The sequence below is a fragment of the Aplysia californica genome, unplaced genomic scaffold (assembly GCF_000002075.1).
Source record: "Aplysia californica isolate F4 #8 unplaced genomic scaffold, AplCal3.0 scaffold01067, whole genome shotgun sequence".
NCBI lineage: Eukaryota > Metazoa > Mollusca > Gastropoda > Aplysiida > Aplysiidae > Aplysia > Aplysia californica.
In genome coordinates this window covers 110,236-134,656 of record NW_004798337.1, presented here as the reverse complement: position 1 = coordinate 134,656, position 24,421 = coordinate 110,236, and the positions used below count along the sequence as shown (strand labels likewise).

The 24,421-nt window shown below is 38.3% G+C and overlaps 1 protein-coding gene across 3 annotated transcripts in view; it reads right to left on the bottom strand.

Annotated features, from left to right (window-relative positions):
- Positions 1-24,421, bottom strand: part of LOC101850524 (DENN domain-containing protein 2B) — a gene marked incomplete at its 5' end in the record, with an annotated part of 33,823 nt that overhangs the window by 7,688 nt on the left and 1,714 nt on the right. The window contains 9 exon segments of one of the 3 annotated variants that reach the window (XM_035973224.1): positions 3,799-3,861; positions 5,098-5,217; positions 6,950-7,021; positions 7,890-7,959; positions 9,219-9,298; positions 15,726-15,779; positions 19,211-19,351; positions 20,513-20,589; positions 20,945-21,056. In XM_035973224.1, the coding sequence (XP_035829117.1) occupies positions 3,799-3,861; positions 5,098-5,217; positions 6,950-7,021; positions 7,890-7,959; positions 9,219-9,298; positions 15,726-15,779; positions 19,211-19,351; positions 20,513-20,589; positions 20,945-21,056 (789 nt within the window). 3 annotated transcript variants of the gene reach the window in all.

Sequence of the window (24,421 nt, the reverse complement as noted above, 5' to 3'; positions counted from 1 at the left end):
ACTGTAAGTCAGTTTTGATGAGCGCCTGATTTCACCACAATTTTAGTCTTAGTTTTAGTAGACGTTTTACGGCGCTCGCAACTGCATAAGGTCATATGATGTTTGTTGTTTGTTTTAGTAGAGGTATCACGGCGCTCGCAACTGCATAAGGTCATATGAGTGCCAGAAGATTAGAGGTGTTAAAAGAGAGTAACAAACATAAAAAAAGAACCACCTACTTTCACCACAATGCTACACACATACATAATACAAATGTATGTGTAAAGCGTCGTGACGATATCAGGCGCTTGTCAAAACTGACTTACAGAGTTTTGGAAAACCACTCTTCAAATGTCATTAAAGTGCCAAAGGTTAGAAACATTGCAAAAAAAAGGTGAGTTTTTTTAGTGTGGCACTTGCAGCAACACAAATAGGTCATTTAAGTGCCAAAGATTAGAGAGAAGTTACTATAAAGTAACAGACAGCAACGCAAATAGGTCAATAAAGTGCCAAAGATTAGAGAGAAGTTACTAGAAAGTAACAGACAGCAACGCAAATAGGTCATTTAAGTGCCAAAGATTAGAGAGAAGTTACTAGAAAGTAGCAGACAAAGAAAAGAAGGATTGTTTATTGGAGTAAACAGAAGCACATCGACACAATAACAGTCATTTGTGAGGCAGCGTGGTGGAATCAGGCTCTCGTCAAAATAATCAAAGTGAAGAAACTTGCATTTTTCCGCAGGTTTGTGAAATTTTTTTCCAATTTTTGTTTTTTTGGCTCAACACCTTTCATGCCCATTTAAGAACTCAATTCTGTGTGGATTTTTCTGAAAAACGTTGATTAAAGGCACAAAAATGTAAATTTTCAGTTACCACAGACTCTTAAGCTAAGGAAATAACTAATCTTTGGCAGCCATTTTCTCACTAATCTTATCTCTGAAAACAGGTGACACCCACCTCCTTCATCCGCAAATATCTCCACTTGTATTCAAGATAAATGAATATTTTTTTCACCCAAATAAAGACAAAGGAACAAACTTTAAGATGATACCAATAATTCTACATGCCCAAAAATTGACGAGAGCCTGATTCCACCACGCTGCCTCACATTTAGTGCTGGGAAACAGTAAGACGGAAACAACAGAAGAAAAGTAAAGAAGTAGGACCTACCAGTGGCATCCACCAACAAATTAAAAAAAGGAGGAGAGATAAGGCTTAGTTTAGTTAAAGTAAGAGTTTTACGGCACTTGCAACACAATAAGGTCATATAAGTTCCAAAGAATAGATTACATGTTACAAGAGAGTAACATACACAAAAAAGGAGGGGAGATAAGGACAACAGATGTCTGACAAGAAAGGAGGACCAGCAAACGACACCAGAGCACTCGTCAACCACCCACACAGATTATTGTATTATTGTTGTACAAGTTAAAGGCCCCTTTCAACATTGTAAGGTTTATTTATGAGGCAGAACCTTCCAATTTAACATCACCAAATTTCAACACGACTCATAGACTTGACAAAAGAACAGGGTGTTTGTTTTTCATTTAATTAAGTAGGAGTTTTACGGCACTTGCACCACTGTTTGGTCACACAAGTGCCGAGAATTACAGATCTGCCATGATCTGATAAAACGCATTTTTTGTCAAAAATCAAGGTTTCGAGAGAATTGCGATTTAGTGTTTTTTGCTAATTAAACAAACAAATAGCAATGTCGTTTTGTTTGACTATCCCACAAGAAGCTATATCTCATTTACCATGACTAACCCAAATTCTCATCGAATTTGAGCTGAAGACAAACAAATAAATAAGAAGAATGCGTTTTATTAGATTACCCTTGTAAAGGGAAAGTGTTTTATTTTCAACGCATTAGTCCCAGAATGATCTGATAAAACGCATTTATCTACATCTCATTAACCATTCTTGAAACTACAGACCGAAAGGCAAAGTTGTGACCTACAAATATGTTACTAGACAGTTACATTCAAAGAAAAGAAAGAGGGGAGATAAGGACAATACGGTAGATTTTTGATATGAAAGAAGGAGCAAATCATACAAGAGCGCCGGCCTACCACCCACAAAGGATGTGGGCACCACGCACTGTGATGCAATCAACAAAAGATGCGGACAGTGAGAATCCCCCTAAATTTTCCAGTCGTTCCTGAAATAGTCATAGTGACATGCAACATGGATTTCTAGGGTGACATCAATGGTCACTATAAGTGTCAGATTACTGGTTACTATTAGTAAATCTTTTCTTATACCAAGGCACCATGCTATCATCTCCATCACAATGTCTTAAAAAGAATGGCAACGAAAGCCGAAAAAATGGTTGAGAGGGAGAAAACTTTGAATGAGATATGAAAACTGAAATTATGAAAACTGGATGAATCCCACAATAGATATTGAAAAACAAGGGAACGCTTGCGTCCAAAGCAGTCTCAAAATGAAAGAGAGAAAGAAACAAAATTGATGAAACAATGCAAGTCACTGATGACTTCCCCTGCAGTTACCACAACCAACATTTTCTGGCCCACATTGGCCTAATCAACCAACACTTGTGGTATCATTACCAAAAACCCAGGTTCCCAAACTCCAAACTTTTTGCGGCCATATCCTATTCAAATGCACTCAGCGTGTGAGATACATCATCACAAGAGCGGAAAAATTGATGACTTTAACCATCAAAACCATCCAATGTAAGCATTTCTATGCCCCCATCAACATAGTTTGGATCATTCAGGAGGCCGGCTTCCAATCCTGTCTATCAGTGCCATCCCCCGACTGAAAGAAATACAAATTCCCAAAATAAAGACCAAGATACTCGATATAAGAAATCTCCCCACTTGGAAATCGGACTCAGGTCTCCTGTGTGCGACAGCGAAGCGTCTAATCGCTACACCATAGACGCCAGTACTTTTACCATCAATGGGACTTAAAAAACAATGGGTGAAAGGACATATTTGCATTTCTTCACAGCCCCAAGGTCTGGAACACAAGCCCACGAGTAGTAATTTCAAAGAGATCAAATCTTGTGAGTCATTCAAAAGTCAGCTCAAGTCATTTTTGTTTTTAGATATAAGAGATATGTCTAGAATTTTTAGTCACAACACAATGCACTGTTTATGTGTTGCTATTGTATCTGTACAGCGCTCAAGAGCCTAAATTCTTTAATCAGGGTTGGGCACTATATAAATGTCATTTTCTATCATCATCATTATTATTATTATTATTATTATTATTATTATTATTATTATTATTATTATTATCATCATTATTATTATTATTATGAATATTATTATTATTATTATTATTATTATTATTATTATTATTATTATCATCATTATTAATATTGGTATATCAGTTTTGGTCACATAACTGCAGCAGCATGCATCACAAATAGAAATGCTAAAATAAACATTTTTAAAAACCCCCATCAAAACTGGCACGACACACACTTCTAAATATGTCTGTGAGGAAGTCTCAAATATGATGCTTTCTTTAAAAATTTGAGAACTGTTGGAACAATATGTACAAATACAAAAAATGTGTTTCAAAAGTGAGCCACCAGAAACACTTCTAGGTTTTACTTTGATCACCAAAAGCTCCCAAAAGCTGGGCAAATGTGTAGCAAAGCAAACTTACCTTCTTTTGAGGTTGACATAAGAACATTCTTCCCATTTGAAAATTCTGTCCTTTGAAAAAAAAAAATTGGATTGCCAATCTTTCAGTTAGGCCATAAATTTTATTTAATAGATTAAAAATTAGAAATGAAATCTATGTACGCATTATCAAGAATAAAATGGCAAAAAGATCTTACGTTTTCCAACCTATTATCTGACGAACGGGTGAGGAAAATGGTCTCCATATCGCCGTTGTTATCCTGAAATGACGAAAATTTGGGAAAACATACATGCAAGCTCATGCTGCTAAAAGGTGGATAAACTGGCAAACCCACTACCAAAGGCAAGCAAAACAGCAAAATGCTTATATATATTCTGGCAAATCTCACTATCAAACTGAATCATCATTCTTGTCACACTGTTTTCATATGGTAGGAATAAAAACTTTTTATCTGTAAGTGCGTACATGATTGAGATCAACTCAGTCATATGCAAAACAATCAATATATATAGCAGAACACTATCACTACTAAGTAATCAAAGTGACTCATTTAAAATATGAGACAAGCATGTAATGCAAAATTCTGTGGTGTCGAATATCAGCGTGCTGTTGTCAATAACTTAAATTTACTTTACATTTGCAAAAGCTACGAAAGCTCTCGGTTAAAACAGCTAAATAAATATGCCCTCCACATAACATGTGCCAGCTGTTCAGATGTCACAAGCCCAAAATGTTGACATTTTCAAATATATTGCAGTTTCAGTTGAGTGGTATCTATCTGTTGCATATGCGTGATAAATATTTTGTCGAAATGATCATTTTCAATGATTCAAAAAGCATGAAAAGACACCTAATATGGGTAGTTTCTCAAAGAAAAAAAACATTTCCTCCCCCTTAAAAAATTTTGCTTTCTTGACTTAGAACATTTGAACAGCTTGCTGACAATAAATTGCTGCTACCCTCCAAATTCTATACCCTAAAACCCCCGCAACTTTTCATGGGGTAAGCAAATCACAGCAAACCGGAAGTTATAAGTCATATAACAAAATATCTAACACAAACTTCAGAACTTTCATGAAAAAAAAGCCCAAGCAAAAAAAAAAATTTTTATTTTTAAAAAAAGACTAGATTCAATAAATTAAAAGAACATAATTCTAAAATCTTGTCATGAAGCATGTTCACACTCACGGAAGAATATGTCTGTATATATCTGTAAACTGTTTCAAAACCTTGGACGATCAGATCTATTTAAAGGCAAATTCTTTTTCAATGCATTCTACAATTACATGAAATAACTAAAGGATACAGTTTTGTTAGTTAGTCATTTCAATACTTTAGTCCATACTGAAACTTAAAACTTGGAACATATAATCTTACTTACACTAAGGCAAAATATGGTCTGATCATACATGATAACAAATAATAGATTGAGTTCAAACATAATGCTACCAATGCTCAACATGCTCCCACAAGATGGCCGCTCGGCACAACTCACCAGCGTTCGGATGTTACAGACTCTGCCAGGTTTGGGCAACGGGCGACCGAAGGAAGCGGCAATGACCTCCATGGCAAGGTCAGAGGAAACTCTGCGACGAGACTCAATCTCATTGAGAAGCTGAGAGAAGAAAATAGAAACAAGTGAAGTGCAGTGCAGATGTTAATTTATCCTGAATTAAAGCTCCAGTGGCTAAGTGAGTAGTGAGTTTTGACTCAAGCAATGTCAAGCAAGTGTTGGTGACAAAGGGATCAGATGGGTGGTCACTGGAGTGTGTCCTTGAGCAAGACACGACAACCCTAGCTCAAAATACAGGGCGCTGCACAGTGGCGACCAACAGTGGCATTGTTTGTAAACTGTTCTGTAATAGTGTGTATTTATGTATGTATTTATGCATGTAATTATTTATGTATGTACGTATCAATAATTATGTATTTATGTATGTATGTTTGCCATTGTAAAACAAAGTGCCCTTCTGGGACAAATAAAAGAGTAATTTATTATTATTATTATTATTATTATTATTATTATTATTATTATTTTCATTTTCTTCATCATATTTCTTTTTTACTCTTTCCCTTTGTTCTCCAATCCAGTCGATGTATCTCCACCCAATAAATCAATTAACAGCACAATTAAGTAGTCATTACTGTAAATATTTTTAAAACTATATTCAACATTCATTTTTTTTAAAAAACCTTTTAACCCTTCCAGCCCCAGCCATTTTTGTGCACTCCCTAACCCCAGTCCCAGCCAATACAGCAGCATTTCAGAAAAAGAGGCATTCATTCTAAAAAGTGATGTAGTATCTTTGTAATGTAGCTTTGATAATAACATATACCAATTTTTAAAGGTAAATGAACAAGTAATAAGAAAATTAAAGTTTAATTAAGTTCGCTAATTTCGAAAAATGTGCGAATTCGGTACCCCCCGAAACTGAGAATATACGCTCTTGGGACAGAGGGAGGTACAAGCGCTGCTGAAAATATACGCGCTTGGGGCTGGAAGGGTGAAGAGCTTTCTCTTTTATTCAAAATCTTCTTGAAATCCTCTACAATGCAAACAAGCTACAGATAAGAGTATAACATATCCCTCAACACGTTCTTTTATGCTGCCTGACCAGACCATCAATCATTTATTTATAGTATAGAGACACCATGCAGCTATATCCGGGAAGCTGAGAATGTTTCGGAGTGTTCTGTGGTCTGCTGGGGTAATAATATAGAGTAAAGCGCATAGAACCTGCTGTTGAGCGGGGATATGCGCTATACAAATGCTATTTATTATTATTATTATTATTATTATTATTACCTAGGTGCTGTTTTAGCTAGTTTTAGTAAAAGTTTTACAGTGCTCGCAACTGCATAGGTCATATGAGCGCCAGACAATTAGAAGTGTTACAAGAGAGTAACAAACATAAAAAAGAAGGGGAGATAAGGAAGATAGATGTTTGATAGGAAAGAAGGAGCAAACCACACAAGAGCACAGGCCAAATACCCACTATGCTGCCTCTAATCTAAAAGAAAATAAAGAAACCACAAAAGACACAAGGCAGCAAAGTAGCTTTGCAGACAAAATTCAATACTATTGCCCAATGCAGATTCCAAGTTTAAAAAATTTTTTTTTTTTTTTTAAATTAAGTGGGTGGTTGGCAGGTGCTCTGGTGTGGTTTACTTCTTCTTTCCTTTCAAACATCTATCGTCCTTATCTCCACTCCTTCTTTTTTCTGTTTGTTACTCTCTTGTAACACCTCTAATCTTCTGGCGCACATATGACCCTATGCAGTTGCGAGCGCCGTAAAACCTCTACTAAAAAAAAAAGTAAAAATAAGAAAAAAAACACATGAACTCACGGTGTTGTACATGTTGAAGGCATCGATGGGACTGATGATACAGGTCACCTCTGGCAAACTTGCATCAGGAGGCTGGAGACAGAAGAAATGGGACAAACATAAAGCTTAATGATAATAATGAGAAGAAGAAGAAGAAGAAGAAGAAGAATAACAGCGACAACAATAATTTAATAATAATATTGATGACAGTGAAAATAATAATAGTATTTAAAAAATAATAATGGTAATAATTAATGAAAAAACAATAATAATAATGTGAGGCAGCGTGGCGGAATCAGGCTCTCATCAATTTTTTGGCATGTAGAGTTATTGGTGTCATCTTAAAGCTTGTTCACTTGTCTTTATTTCGATGAAAAAAATATCCATTTATCTTGAATTAAAGTCGAGATATTTGCCAATGAAGGAGGTGGGGTCACCTGTTTTCCGAGGTAAAATTGGTGAGAAAATGGCCACCAAAGATGAGTTATTTCCTCAGCTTAAGAGTCTGTGGTAACTGAAAATTTACATTTTTTTAGCCTTTAATCAACGTTTTTTAGAAAAATCCACACAGAAATGAGTTCTTTAATGGGCATAAAAGGTGTTGAGTCAAAAAACAAAAATTTGATAAAAACTCACAAATCTGCGGAAAAAATGCAAGTTTCTTCACTTTGATTATTTTGACGAGAGCCTGATTCCACCACGCTGCCTCACTACTAATAATAATAACAATAATAACTGCATTTATATAGCATGCAATATGATATAAAACTTTTTAGAACTTTTGCATCTAGAGCATAAAAAAAAAGGAAACTTCCAGAATTTTCTCCCTCTACCATTTTTTTTTTTTCAAGTGAAAAAATAAATGGCCTCACTCCCCTAAAAAAAGGAAATAAACGAGAACGGACATCCGTGAAGTTAGCCTACAGTAAATGATAAATCCTACTGCAGCCACCACACTCACCTGAACTCTTCGACAGTATCCATAAACACGGGAACCATCAGAGTAGGTCATCACAAAGGAATAAGACTCACTGTAAAGACACCATCAAACGAAGACAGTATTACACAATGATGTCAAGTACCGTAGTAGGTTACCAGTGAGACAGCTTAATCAAAAAACTGCCACATTTCACCCGTAGCAGGCTGATTTTTAAAAATTGAACAAGTTGAGCGGGGACATCAAATAGTTTTCATTTTAGTACGGGTTTTACGGCGCTTGCAAAACAAGTTGGTCAATATAAGAGCCAAAGTTTGGAAGTGTTGCTAGAAAGTTACATACACAGAAAAGAAGACGGAAGGAGCGCATCATACCAGAGTGCCCATGAATCATCATCATCATCAGTGCCTATCACCCCTGGCAGGGTATAATAATATGCCACATACAAGCTCCTTCCATTTATTTCTATCCTGGGCCATCCTTCCTAGCTCGCTCCAAGTGAGCTTCATCTCTATTCATATCTTAACCCCTTCATTGTGGAGATGTTTCTATTCATGTTTGTACACTCCAGATAAAAATCTTCATTAAGGAGAAGATTTAACCAAAGCCATAATAGCTTTTCCCTCATTTAAGAACTAGCTGGGCCCCCTTTCGATGAAAAGAATGATCGGTGCATTAACATCAACTGAAAGTCATTGGCCTACTATATTTACACTCTACTGGAATGGACCAATAAATCTTGAGAGAAAAGTGACACACGTGTTTCCAAGTTGCCAAATATATAATAGATGTATAGATTGATTCTCTATTCCGCTTTCCGTGGTTGTACACTCCCTAATTTCAAAGGTGCGGGACCAATACGCACGGCTAGTGAACGGAAACCTCACTTGCTTACAATGGCGTCTTAGAAGACGGACTTTCCCAAGATTAGAAGTCTGTGTGGACGAAATAAAGAACTTTGGAAAAATCAGGGAAAGCAGTTTGCGTGGATTTTTTAAAGTTAGGTCCTAGCCACATGGATGCTGTGGACGCCTGCAAAGTTTCAAAGCTGTGGGTTCGGTAATAAGGGAGGAGTTTGTGCACAAAGCCTCCCACGTCCACTTTTATATTATAGATAAATAAACAACTGCTAACACAAGTGATCATTACTGCACTGCTCCTAAAATGTTCCCAGTCAACCACAGTAGAAAAAATTAAATGGCAGAAAACCGGCTTGAAAGAACACAACGTGGGCAGTGTTGCATACAAACGTATCTCAAAGGCCACCAAAAATGACTTACGTACGTCTGTACGCAATACTGCCCGCAACAAGCACGTACATAAGTGTGCACAGTAGGGAAGAGGTTCACTCACCTGACGGCTGTGGCGGAGCCTGGTTTGAAAATGCCGGCGTCTGGGAAGCAGAAGCTCGGCACAGACAGATTGCTGGACACCTGTGATAAAATTTGGGAAAACAAAACAGATGTCACTCTACAATATATGTTTTTATTTGTTTGTTTGAGTAAAGAGAAGCCCATCGTCACAATAATGGTCATTTAGTGCTGAGAAAAAGCAAGACAGACAGACAGACAGACAAAAACCCTAGAGGGAAAGTTTTAAAAAAAAGGGGGGGGGGGGGTAGTGGTCCCCTCTAACCACCTGCATGTTACATTATCTCAGTCTCTATGCTGGGATCCATTATCCCACTCCCATTCCAGGTTTTTTTTTGTTCTAGTAAGAGATTTATGTCACTTCCAAGACAATAAGATCATATAAGTGCCAAAAATTAGAATTGTAGTTAAATTAAAAGAGAGAAAACAAACACCCTCAAAAAAAAAAAGGAGGAGAGAAAAAAATGATAGATGTTTGATAGGAAAGATTTTTTAAATAAAAATAGTAGAGGGTTTTATGGCGCTCGCAACTGCATAAGGTCATATGAGCGCCATGATAGGAAAGAAGGAGCAAACCAGGCCAGATCACCCGCCAACCACCCACTATCCTACCAGTCCAAGATGGTCCTGACAGGAAAGGCCAGAGCAGCTCCTCTTTTTTCTAGTTTTAGTAGAGGTTTTACGGCGCTCGCAGCTGCATAAGGTTATATGAGCACCAGAAAATTAGAGGTGTTACAAGAGAGTAACAAACATAAACAAGAAGAAGGGGAGATAAGGACGATAGATGTTTGACGGGAAAGAAGAAGCAAATCACACTAGACACTAGAGCACCCACCAACCACCCACACTCCTCTTTTAAAATGTCTAAACTGCGTCGATTTGGATGTGAAAATGTTACAATTTCCATAATATTTAGCATATGTGTGTATGTGTTGGTGTGCGTTTGTGTGAGTATGCTAATGTGAGTGTGTGTGTGTGTGTGTGTGTATGCGCGTTTGTGAGTGAGTGTGTGTGTGTGTGTGTGTGTGTGTGTGTGTGTGTGTGTGTGTGTGTGTGTGCGTGTGTGTGTGTGTGTGTGTGTGTGTGCGCGTGCCCCTGAGTGCATATGTGTCTGTTGAGTCTATATCTACCTCCATCCTTTTTTTTCTTGAAATGAAGAAGTTCCTAAATTAGTATAAATCAGTTTTTTTAACTACAACACAGCTAGCTTCTGATAGTTTATTATTATGCCATGGTTTACATTAACCCAAAGATAGTACATAACAAGATGGGCCACTCAGCCAAAAAAGTGTCCGCAGGAACTTAGCAGGAAGTTCGCTCTTTGCTTCAGATGGCGCTGCAGTCTGTTTTGAAGCTCTCTTTCGTTTTTCCAGAAGAAGAATAGGAATCGCACCTCCTTGCGTGCGCAGATCGACTGCAGTTCATCAGCAGTTCGGGTTTGTTCTGTGCGGAGTTTAAGGGGTTTTCTTTATTTTAATGACCTCTCGCCTTTCATTCTAAAGTCAAATTATACGAAGAAAACAATCACCTTTTCCTCCGGAAGAGTTTTTTTGTCAGCGTCACCATTTTAAAAAAGCGTTCTTCCGAAATTTATTCAAAAACTTGCTAGTTTCACTTTTATTTTTTTAACTCAAGTAGGGTAACTCTGTTCGCAAAGGGTGCGCATTTGTGAAGAGGGCGCCACCGAATTTTGAGGACACTTTTTAATTGACTCAAAGAGAGAAGTGGCCCCTCTTGTTATGTAGACTCTTTGATTAAACACAGCATGAAATAAAACACCCTACACACTAGTAATACCCACCAAACACACACACAAACAAACAAACACACACACACAAACAAACACACAAACACACACACACAAACACACAACACAAACACACACACACACACACACGCACACAAACACACACACACACAAACACACACACACACACACACACATACACACACACACACACACACACACATCTGTTTTGTCCCAGGTTTTATATGTAAACACCATTATGACAAAACACAAAAAAACAAAAAAACAGAAAGAAGCTTTGCTATCATGCTGAACATCTGGTCCCTGTCCCCTTTACAAACCCCTTCAAAAATAATAGATCAAGGCTGATCAATAAAGATAATGAGGAAAAAAGAAGAGAAAAAAAAAATTAATTAGGATTCTGAAGTTCTGTATTGAATACTTTTTAAAAAATAATAAATTAGGATTTTGAAGTTCTGTATTGAATACTTTAAAAAAAAAAAAATTAGGATTTTGAAGTTCTGTATTGAATACTTTAAAAAAAATAATAAATTAGGATTTTGAAGTTCTGTATTGAAAACTTTAAAAAGATAATAAATTAGGATTTTGAAGAATCTCTATAATGATATGGTACTCAAATCCAACACATTTTCGTCACAATAAAGAAATTACAGCAACAGTCTTTCATTACAGCAGTTTTACAAATGATTAAAAACGATCTCACATTAGTCATTTTAAAAACAAAAAGTTGCCTTTTCATCTTTTTTTTACTTTTGAATTACAAATGTCTCCATGTCTTGACAATAATATCTTTTGAGAATTTCCCTCGGTTTAATGAACTACAAGTGAATGGAAACTGTAAGCCGTACTTCAATAAAGTCAGAGCATTCAACTGTTACTTACAGGGTTAAAATTATATGTTCTCCGCATATTATTAGCGCATTTCAGTCTATAAATCAACCAACCAGCTTTAAGCACACAGTTTTCCCACCGACAACCAAATCCAAAAAGGTTCACTAACATACGCTTTAAACATAAAATACAGCACACAAATGTATACATTTCCATGAAAGTGCGACATAAATATGTACGAAGACACAGATCACAGCAAATGTTTATGAGCCTGACATTCTATTCGGTGAGAACTTTCACCACTTTATACTTCAAACCAACCTATATTCAATTCCCTAAAAAAAAAAAAGCGTTTGACACACCACCAAACTTTATATAAGGCAAACATTTTTCACCATCCCGTATTTAAACTTAGCCTCATTCATAATATCAGAACAGATCGTTTGTCCATAAAACACGGTACCCTTGCTATAGCATTACCTTTTCCTCATTATGCATTATGAAGAAAAAAAAAACATCTAAGGGGCACACAGCACTAACATATTGACATTCAATTCACATAAATAACAAATACATTTTCACATGAAGAAGAAGAAGAAGAAAGAAAAAAACAACAAAAAAACAAGTAACCTCATTTTTCTTACACCCACCACGTCCATTTTGAATTTCCCCCCTCCCGAACGAAAAAATACACCAAATAATAAAAAAAATAAATTTAAAAAAACCCTTAAGAAAGCCAAGAGCCGCCAAACAGGAGCATTCGTGTGCCTGACCAGAGCCAGTAATTAACAGTTGTTCCTGGTTAGTTGCAAAGCAAGCAAAGGCAACGTCAGAAGATGTTGTAAACAATCAATGAACCGAGGTTGTTACGAAAACTCTGCTAGAACCAAATATGTGGCAAACAGCGAGCAGAACACAGAAACCCAACATAACAGCATCTTGCAAAGGACCGTCGAAGCCAGATACAGTAACCGAAAGGAAAAAAAGGTATAACATTGTCTTTATAAACACCGTATCAGTAAAAAATAAAAATAAGGAAAGTGGTAAGGGTGGCAATGATGCTGCTGCTATTGCCAATAGTAATAATAATAATAATAATAATAATAATAATAATAATAATAATAATAATAATAATATTAATAATAATAGCAGTGAAGTGGCAATTGTGATGATGATGATGATGATGTTGATGATGATTGATGATGATGATGATGATGATGATGATGATGATGATGATGATGATGATGATGATGATGATCCTCCTGAGGAAGCCTAGGGGGGGGGGGGGGGGGCGAAACGTCGAGCCACTTCGTTAAAACAAATTTTAAATATTTTATGTTAATTTTTTGGCTGTAAATCAAGCAAAACTCTCCCTCCTACTTTGCTTTTTAAACAATGATGATGATTGATGATGATGATGATGATGATGATGATGATTGATGATGATGATGATGATGATGATGATGATGATGATTGATGATGATGATGATGATGATGATGATGATGATGATGATGATGATGATGATGATACGACAGCAATCGTACTGATGACGATAATGCCAAGGATGATGGTGATGACAATCTCAATACTCTAATTTCACAGTACTTTTCTCAAATGAGGATGATAATGATTCAAAACACTAATGTGATAGGATGACGCTTTTCCCCCCACTTATCAAGACAGGAAAGGGGAGAGATGGGGGATGATGATGATTGTGAAAGCGAAGGTAAATGTGCAGTGGCTGCAGCTCATAGTGGTTGTACTGCCTCATCAGTCAATGATAATATTAATAATAAAGCTGGGTAGTGTTGATGATGATGATGATGGCGAGGTTGGCTCAGAGATGAAGATGATGAGGAGCTAGACAAGGTTGGCTGCAACCATAACGGCTCGGCTTGCGAGCAAAGAGGCAAAGGTGTATACATACAAATGAGATGCCCAACTACATCTTCAGAGTCAAATCAAAACAAAACGGTTCAACCTTTCCTTCAGAACAAAATTTTCAAAAGAAACTCAGTGAAACTTCAACAAAAAGGACAAAGATTGTGCTCGTGTGCAAAAAAAAACAACAAAAAACAAGTGACTAGGTGACAAATGTGGTGTTCCACTTCAAAATAATGACACACTGCTGCATTTGATCCCACAACAATCTTTATCTAATATTTCCACCAATCCCTACTCCTCGCCATCCCTGTCCCCACTCCACCTCTATGCAAAGGTCCAGAAAGAATTTCATCTTAACCCTTCCAGCCCCAGCCATTTTTGAGCGCTTCCTTACCCCAGTCTCAGCCAATACCGCGGTATTTCAGAGAAACTGGCATGCATTCTAAAAAGTGATCTAGTATCTTTGTAATGAGGTTTAGGTAATAACATAGAACAGTGTTCAAAGGTAAATGAACGAATATTATGAAAATTACAATTTAATTAGGTTCGCTAATTTAGAAAAATGCGCAAAATTGGTACCTCCCGAAACTGAGAATATAACGCTCTTGGGATGGTGGGAGGTACAAGCTCTGCTGAAAATATACGCGCTTGGGGCTGGAAGGGTTAGCACTTACATCCCCCCCCCCCCCGCGCCCCACAAGCAATCCACACCTCCACCACAACCCCCCACATCCCCAAACATGCAGTTGTTATACATGTATAGCTCATCAATCACAGAAAAAAACAACCCAACCCATAGCTGATGCCATTCAAAGCCTCCTTCGCCCACAAGTCTTATATCCCCACAGTCATAATGGCGTGCGTGCATAACCTCTCAGCTACATAACAGCCCCTCTGACAGTCAGTGAAAGTGGAGTTTTATTTGAAGAATGTTACCCCCAAAAAAAAAAAGAAAAAGAAAAAAAGAAAAAAAGAAAAAGAAAAACTACATGCAACCTCAACAAACAAAAACAAAAGGCTGTTTGAATGACGAGCATACCACAGCAAAATCTCTGTACTGGAAAATAAAATGGCAAAAATGTTGGATGACATGAGAATGAAATGAGAATAATGGACCATACAAGATAAATCCTGGACTATTGGGGGTAACCTTGGGGCTACCTGTTCAAAAGCTATAAAACAATCAAAACTAAAAGAGTAATCCAATAAACGGTTGAAGTGAAAATAGGTGATGAAAAATCACATCTTTATGCTTCCTGAAAACTCATAAAATGAGCAAAGCTTCTCATGCCAAATCTAGGTAAAAATTTTATTCTATACTAAGGAGGCTGCAGTGCTATTTGACATCAACAATAGACCCATCGCAGACTAAGTAGTCACAGAGACCATTTCTGCTGTCTTTTCGTACAGGGGTTTTCAATTCTTTTCCCCAGACTTGAGCCTTTGATAGTGACAAAATTCCAGAACAGCATGGACTTAATGACATTCAGGGCAGTTTTGGTTTGTTTTAGTAGAAGTTTTACGGCACTCGCAACTGCATAAGGTCATATGAGCGCCAGAAGATAAGATGTGTTACAAGAGAGTAACAAACATAAAAAAGAAGGAGGTGAGATAAGGACGATAGATCTATGTTTGATAGGAAAGAAGAAGCAAACCACACTAGAGCACCCGCCAACCACCCACTCAGTGCAGTTTGTTTCAGTGGGTGGAGTCTCAAACCGAGCTCAATAATCTATTGAAGTCAATAGCTAGCAATGAAAATCATTAAGTCCATAACGCCCAGAACTTTTTAAAATCCCTGCCACGATACACGATATAAGTTTCTACCAAAATCTAAAAAAGACCAGCAGAGATGGTAAAAACAGCAATGGGTGTGAACAAAAAAAAGGTAGGGAGGGGGGGGGGAAATAAAGCACAGGTGCGTGGCTGAAAAACTTGACAGACAAAAAGTATAAAGTACAGGGAACTCAGCATACATTGTCTTGTACATATTGCGTCCACTATACCTCTTGCATCGACATGTAGATTTTACCGTGAGATCCAACTTTATAATTTCGCTGCTTGACAGGACATACGTCAAAAACATTCAATTGAAAAAGTCGTACAGTTTCAAAGCACTTCTCACGGTACACGGCACACAACAATATGAAAATGAAAGGCAAGTTAATGATCGTGTACTAGAAATAGGTAAAAGTTCAAGGGTCATGGTAGTAATTGACAAAATAAAATTTATAACACTTTAGTGACATTTTAAAAGATCTTCAAAGCCTTCAAAGCTAAGTTGTAGAGATGTTATTTAAGGAGAGTCAGTTGGACAGAAGGGCGAGAGCCCAGCTGTAGCTGGGTCGATAACAACAAGGAGAGTCTGTAAGATAACAGAAACTTTTCTCCTGGAATAGACAAAGACAATAACCACATGAAAAGAAGAAGAAAGTAGAGCAAAGCACATCAGAGTGCCCACCAACCTCCAGCAAAGTCAAAGTTTTCAGAGGGGAGGTTTTGAAGAAAAGCCCATGGGTATGTACATACATACTCACACTTCTATGAGACAAAAAAAAATAGGCTGAACCATAATGTGGGCTAGGCATTCAATTTGTTTTAGTAAGAGTTTTACGGCACTAGCAACACAATTAGGTCATATTAGTGCAAAAGATTAGATGTGTAATAAAAGAATTTTAGTTTTAGTAAGTGTTTTTTGGCACTTGCAAACAAAAGAATAACAAACACACATAAAAAGAAGGAGGAAAGATAAAGACAATAGATGTCTTTTTAGTTTTAGTAGAGGTTTTACGGTGCTCGCAACTGCATAATGTCTTATGAGCGGCAAGGGGTGGATGTCAACAGAGAAGTCCATACAGGGAATGAGGCTTACTCTGCTCACCTCTCTAGCTTCAACAGCACAAAGTCTGCTTCGACTATCAAGGCACCCCGGAAATAGCGGGACACAAGAGTGTGACAAACATACAAAAGAAGTAGAGGAAAAATGACGATAGTAAGGATTAGGAAAGAAAAAACAGCAGTTCCCTGTTGCAGTTCAGGCACAGTTATGTGCATGACATTGATGAATCAGCCCATTTACAATTCTACTGTGCATAAGAACATGTTAATGTCCCTCCTTTGGGAATGGCCTAACCTAACGACACTTCAGTCAGTAGCACCGCCCTGGGGGGTAAATAGATGTTTGATAGGAAAGAACCTACACACAGCTGTGTGTGACAAAGAGACAGCAGCAATCACAATCACGTGTGTTGTTTGACGTGTGATGTGTGATAGCCTATGCACAACTGTATGCAAACAAGGAATAATGCCGTCGTGTGATGTGTGATGTGTGATGTGTGATGTGTGATGTGTGACAGCCTATGCACTACTGTATGCAAACAAGAAATAATGCCGTCGTGTGAGATGTGAGACAACACACAGAAGTACACAACAAAGAGACAGGGTGCGGCACAAAGCAAAGCAAGTCACGAGATTGACTGACAGATTGTTTTAGTTTTAGTAAATGTTTTACGGCACTTGCAACACAATAAGGTCATATAAGTGCCGAAGATTAGAGCTGTTACAAGAAAGTAACAAACACAAAAAAAGAAGGAAGGGAGATAAAGATGACAGATGTTTGATAGGAAAGAAGAAGCAAACCACATCAGAGCACCCGCCAACCACCCACTGTGTGATGTGTGACAGCCTATGCACAACTGTATGCAAACAAGGAATAATGCCATTGTGTGATGTGAGACAAAGTAAACAACAAAGAGACAGGGTGCGGCACAAAGCAACGCTAGTCACGAGATTGACTGACAGATTGGGAAGGTGTTTTAAGCTTTAAGGCACCTATTGGCACAATTTTGGTCATGTAAGCGTCACGAGAGACAATTAATCGTTCAACAGAACACACAACAAGGTACAAAGAGCACACAAATGTTAGCCATGAGTCCATGCTAGATCATTCTATCATTCAACATGTGTTGAGTTTTTTTTTTCTCATTAAATATCTCAAACAAAATCAGCCTGAGGCTATGGTTCCTATACCAACAGCAAACAAAAGTCACAGTTAAGTATTCAGTGGTGGTAAAACCACTATTGTCAAAATGTCTTTAAATGGCCACCCTTTGTAGTGGGGCAAAAGTGGATGTCTTCGACAAGTGGATGTCTTGAACAGTGTTATTATTTTTGTTGTTGTTGTTGGTAAGTGTTTTACAGCGCTCGCAACTGCATAAGGTCATATGAACATGTGGGACACACCAAACATTTTCAGTTGGTAGGAAATTTTGAATTTGCGCGGCTGGCGGCCGAAGCCTACTTTTATTGACTTGGGCCACCAAGGGATCATTAACGTGTGCAACTTACACACGGGACCTCCGAGATTTTTCACCCTTGTTCGGGAAGGCTTACCTACCATAAGATCAGGGGTGTGACTGAAAGACAGCAGTGAGAAGTAAGAAGGAGCCCAGGAGAAGCAGTAGAAAGGCTGCAGAAAGAGTCAGGAGTCCAGAGGAGGGGGCAAAGGAGGTGAAGGGGAGGTGGCAAAAAGTGGAGACGAAAGCAGACAACAGAACATTGTTAGAGAGCAGGAAAGGATGTGAAAAGAGAACATTTTAGAAGAAAAGTTTCCCTCGCTATCCGGATTCGAACCTGGGACCTACTGAATGAGAAGGCGAACACCTTAACCTCTAAGCCACGAGAGCCGACACAGTGCTAGTATAATACTTTTTAAAATGCAAGGAGGGAAGTAGGAAGCAGTTGTTTGTACAGGTAATTGTCTAGGACGGATGGCCATTAGAACAGGATTGCCTGACTGCGTGTACCACATTTCTCCTCAGGGATAAATAAAAGTTATATTGGGGGGGGGGGGGGGGGGGGGGGGAGAGATTTTTTAAAGTGAAACCCAAAAGAAGTAATAATTTTTCAGCCTGAGAATTTGATTTCTTAATTGAAAGCTACGATCACCCCTTAAGTCTTCAGTAGCAATGAAGTACTGTATTATTTTATTAAGTATGTGTATGTGCTCATTTCGTAATGATGTGCAAGCGTGCGTGTGTGATAAGCAAGTAGATGTGTGTGAGTGTGTGTGTGTTTGTGTGTGTGTGTGCGTGTGTGTGCACACATGTGCATGTAATGTGTGCATGAGTGTGTGTGTGTGTGTGTGTGTGTGTGTGTGTGTGTGTGTGTGTGTGTGTGTGTGTGTGTGTGTGTGCGTGCGAGTGTGTGTAGCGTGTGTGAATATTGTTCATACACGCATTTACGAAAATGCGCCTAGAGCTGTGTTTACATGGGAGTGGGCGCTACAGAAATGATCTTCATTATTGTTTTATTATTAGTTTTTAGTTGTTTTTTTTAAGTTTTAGTAAGAGTTTATTAGTTAAAGTGCAACTATCTATCTTTTTAAAACAGGCAGAAGACACCTAGAGAGACCGCATAATAATAGGCTATTTGATTCTAAAACAAGGACAACAGACAAACGTTTCCACGTAGCCTGCCGACAATGACTCACATTTTCCGGGAATTTGTGGATGACATAGGGCTCGTAGCCACTGGAGTCCACCAGTGGTCGTAGCCCGACCACCAGACAGTACTCGAACAACTGGGGGTAGATGGCGCTCAGGTACTCCTTGCTGTGCTTGATGCTCTTGCTCTGCGGAGAGAGAGAGAGGGGGACAATAGAAAGAGATAATAGGGGAACTATTTTTTAGTTTTGAGTTTTGAATTTTGAGTAGCAAAAAGAGGCACATCGATGCAATAACAGTCATTTTAGTTTTAGAGAGTGTTTTACAGCACTTGCAACACAATAAGGTCATAAAAGTGCCGAAGATTAGAGGAGTCACAAGAGAGTAACAAACACAAAAAAGAAGGGGGGGGGGGAGATAAAGACAATAGTTGTTTGACAGGGAAAAAAGAAGCAAATCACACCAGAGCACCCACCAACCAACCACAAACAGTCATTTAGTGTCAAGAAAGATAACCAACAGACAGACAGACAGACAGATACTACAGAGGGAAAGAAAAAAAAAGGAAAATATACTAGTGGCACCCTCTAACTATCTGCAAAATGGAACTAGACCAGATGAAATACAGAATGGTGAATAAAACATTTTGCAACACACCTTGTATTTTCAACTAAAATTCAACGTCTTCAAATCCATCATGAATATGATAAGAAAACTGACCATGATAGCAATGATAACAGCAACACCATTTGTTTCTTTTCGCAACAGGCTGATGAGGAGAGTCTTAAAAAAATTCACAAAGAAACAATTGTTTTACAACAGGAGGAAGGCAAGAAAATATCCCTTTCAACACCACGTGTACTTTAACTATTTACCAACTAATGGTGAAAGGAAGCATAGCCACCGGCAGCCCGAATGACGCGCTGATAGGTTCTGATAGATCTACGACCTTGAAGAAAGTTTGCACAAAAGTCTGCTCGTGGTTTGTCAGGCTCCATCTACATGAGGTGACATCATGTTTTTTGTGGGATTTATCCTCATTTCAGAGAATGTATGAACCAGGCTAGCCAACTTTTGAGATACTGAATTCTGGAATTTTGATTGCGTCGGAGCGTCACAGACACACACTTCCGTGATAGGCTACTAAATCTACTTTTAAAAAACACCCACATCACAAAAACAGCTCAAACAAACCAGTGGAGAAACAGAGAGAGAGAGAGAGAGAGAAAGAGAGAGAGAGAGAGATGCCGTTTTGGGAAAGGTTCGGGAACGACGATGGCAATTCGGGAATTTCCCGAACAACAACTCGGGAAGGTTGGCAAGCCTGATGAACTGTGATCACCACTTACCGATTTGAGGCGCACGGACATACAATGCTCAACTCTCCTCTTCAGCTCCGACTGTTCCACTCCGGTCTCAGTGGATTCTGGGTAAACAGAGGATAGAAAACTTTGAGTAGTGATATCAAGTGCAAAGTGGTCATTCGACGAAACTCAAGATACTATATATATTAATTTATTCATGAGAAAAACCCATAAAGAAACACACTGAGTGAAAAGTTTTTTTCCCTTTACTGTTAACGAGACACATGGTTGTCATAAGTAATACAATAATGATGATAATAATAATAATAATGTGTCAATCTATCAATCTATTCATAAGAAAAACCCATAAAGAGACACACTGAGTGAAAAGTTGTTTCCCTTTACTGTTAACAAGACACATGGTTGTCAAAAGTAATATAATAAGATGATGACAATAAAAATAATAATATGTGTAACCTTTATGGCCACCGTGCTCCACCACCAGCCAGTCGTCTTCCTCTGCCATCAAGGCACTTCCGCGGACAGCAATGTCAAGGTCAGCGTATGCCTGGTTGATTTTTTGTTTCACCTGGGGAAGCAGAGCAACAAATATTCGTATGTGAGGACATATTCGAACAAAATGAGACCATTCAACAAATATTAGTATACGACATATTCGAACAAAATGAGACCATTCAACAAACATTAGTATACGACATATTCAAACAAAATGAGACCATTCAACAAATATTAGTATACGACATATTCAAACAAAATGAGACCATTCAACAAATATTAGTATACGACATATTCGAACAAAATGAGACCATTCAACAAATATTAGTATACGACATATTCAAACAAAATGAGACCATTCAAAAAATATTCGTATTCGACATATTCGAACAAAATGAGACCATTCAACAAATATTAGTATACGACATATTCGAACAAAATGAGACCATTCAACAAACATTAGTATACGACATATTCAAACAAAATGAGACCATTCAACAAATATTAGTATACGACATATTCGAACAAAATGAGACCATTCAACAAATATTAGTATACGACATATTCGAACAAAATGAGACCATTCAACAAATATTAGTATACGACATATTCAAACAAAATGAGACCATTCAACAAATATTAGTATACGAGTGAGTATTCAAAGTCAGCGCGACTGTTCGTGCAGAATGAAACTGCATCATCAGGTTGCAATAATTTTTTTACCTTCAGTGGAGTACACTCAAAGCCAAAATTTGTGGGAACACTGAATTTTCTTTGGCTTATTGTTTGTTTGTTTTAGTAGAGGTTTTAATAATAAAATAATAATAATAGATCATTTGTATAGCGCATATCCCCGCTCAACAGCAGGCTCTATGCGCTTTACACTATAGTATTACCCCAGCAGACCATAGAACACTCCGAAACATTCTCAGCTTCCTGGGAAGCACACAGTGCAAGCAGCCGATTAAGCGCTCAAACACTAACAAACGGACAAGATCTTTCGCTGTCTCTAGCCGGGTACCCATTCCCACCTGGGTGAAGTGAGGAAAATTCGTGTAAAGTGCCTTTCCCAAGGACACAACGTCGGGCCCTTGACGGGATTCGAACCCACGACCTTACGATTGCGAGTCCGAGAGCCTAACCACTAAGCCACCGACGCCACACGGTTTTACGGGCTTAAAGACACTTCAGTCAGTAGCACCACCCTGGGGGGGGGGGGTATCTTTGGCTTAGCCAGTTTTTCAGTTTACAGAGGTTGCTCAAATAGAAAAAGAAAAAAAAATTGAGGATGTTTCTTCTTTCGGTTTCATGCTGTTTTCTGATTAACCATGTTCCATTTAAGCAGACTTCACAAAAAATTATCAAAATAGTCTCCCCCCTGTGGCAATACACTTTTGTGTCAATTCCATCGAGCTCTGAGGACCCATTAGGTTGTCATTTTCATGTTTTAGTAGAGGTTTTACGGCACTCGCAACTGCATAAGGTCATATGAGCGCCAAGGGGTGGATGTCAACAGAAAAGTCCTTACAGGGAATCAGACTTACTCTGCTCACCTCTCTAGCTTCAACAGCACAAAGTCTGCTTTGACTATCAAGGCACCCCGGAAACAGCAGGTCACAAGAGGGTGACAAACATATAAAAGTAGTAGAGGGAAATGACGATAAAGTAAGAAATAGGAAAGAAAACGCAGCAGTTCCTTGTTGCAGTTCAGGCACAGTTATGAGCATGACATTGATGAATCAGCCCACTTACAATTACAATTCTACTGTGCATAAGAAATCGAGATGTTAATGCCCCCCCCCCCCCCTTTAGTCATTTTCAGGGAAACTCTTTTGACACTGATTTACTGCTGAGCCAAGGGCTGTTCTCATAATACGATGGCACCCTGAAAAAGATTGTTTTCTTCATGGATAAAGGAAAAAAGTCATATAGACCAATAGGTAGATGAGTAAGGTAGGTGATAGAGAATTTCGAGACCATTTTCTTCAAATTAAAAAAAAACCCCAGCCCACCTTGGTCTTGCTTGACCCGTAGGTGGACAGGGGCCGCTGACACCTCGATAACTTCAAATTATCCATACCGTATGCAAACTAATGAAATCAAGTTTAGTTTGAGAGATAAGGACAATAGATGTTTGATAGGAAAGAAGGAGCGAACCACACCAGAACACCCGCCAATCACCCATGGAACTAAGGAATTAAAGGCAAAAATGACAACAACAAAAGAAGAGAGAGAGAGAGAGAGAGAGAGAGAGGGGGGGGGGAGAGAGAGAGAGAGAGAGAGAGGGGAGAGAGAGAGAGAGAGAGAGAGAGAGAGAGAGAAGAGAAAGAGAGAGAGAGAGTGAGAGAGAGAGAGAGAGAGAGAGAGAGAGAGAGAGAGAGAGAGAGAGAGAGAGAGAGAGAGAGAGAGAGAGAGAGAGAGAGAGAGAGAGAGATCTGAAACATTGCCCCAAAACTCATCACAATAACTTATTATATATATAATGTTATCTCCTTCAAGCAATTTAAAAAACGCAACAAACTTGATGTCATAAACACTACCATTTTCTCACCGAGAGGGCTTTGCCTTTTCTTCACAAAGAAGGCCGGACACTTTTGTAACATTGTCCAAAATCCACCTTTCTGAACAGCACTGACCGTTGAAAATGTCGATTCTTAATGAATCAGTCCTTAGGCTCACAGGGGCAGAAATCAGTGTATGTATATATATATATATATATATATATATATATATATATATATATATATCACACTCTTTCACACTCTGTCTGTGTACTTTTTTAAAATCACAAATTGACAGTAATAATCAATAATAATAATAATAATAATAATAATAATAATAATAATAATAATAACAATAATTGCATTTATATAGCGCATATCCATGCCCAAGAGCATGCTCTATGCGCTTTACAGCTATTATTACCCCAGCAGACCCTCTGAGAACACTCAGAAACATTCTCAGCTTCCGAGGAAGCATACAGTGCAAGCTGCGGATTTCACGCGCTCAAACACTATCAAACTGACAAGATCTTTCACTGTCTATAGCTGGGTACCCATTCCCACCTAGGTGAAGTGAGGGAAATCTGTGCAAAGTGCCTTTCCCAAGGACACAACGTCGGGCCCCTGACGGGATTCGAACCAACGACCTTACGGTTGCGAGTCCGAGAGCCTAACCACTAGGCCACCGACGCCACATGGTTTTACGGGCTTAAAGACACTTCAGTCAGTAGCACCACCCTGGGGGGGGGGGGGGTATCTTTGGCTTAGCCAGTTTTTCAGTTTACAGAGGTTGCTCAAATAGAAGAAGAAGAAAAAATCGAAGATGTTTCTTCTTTCGGTTTCATGCTGTTTTCTGATTAACCATGTTCCATTTAAGCAGACTTCACAAAAAATTATCAAAATAGTCTCCCCCCTGTGGCAATACACTTTTGTGTCA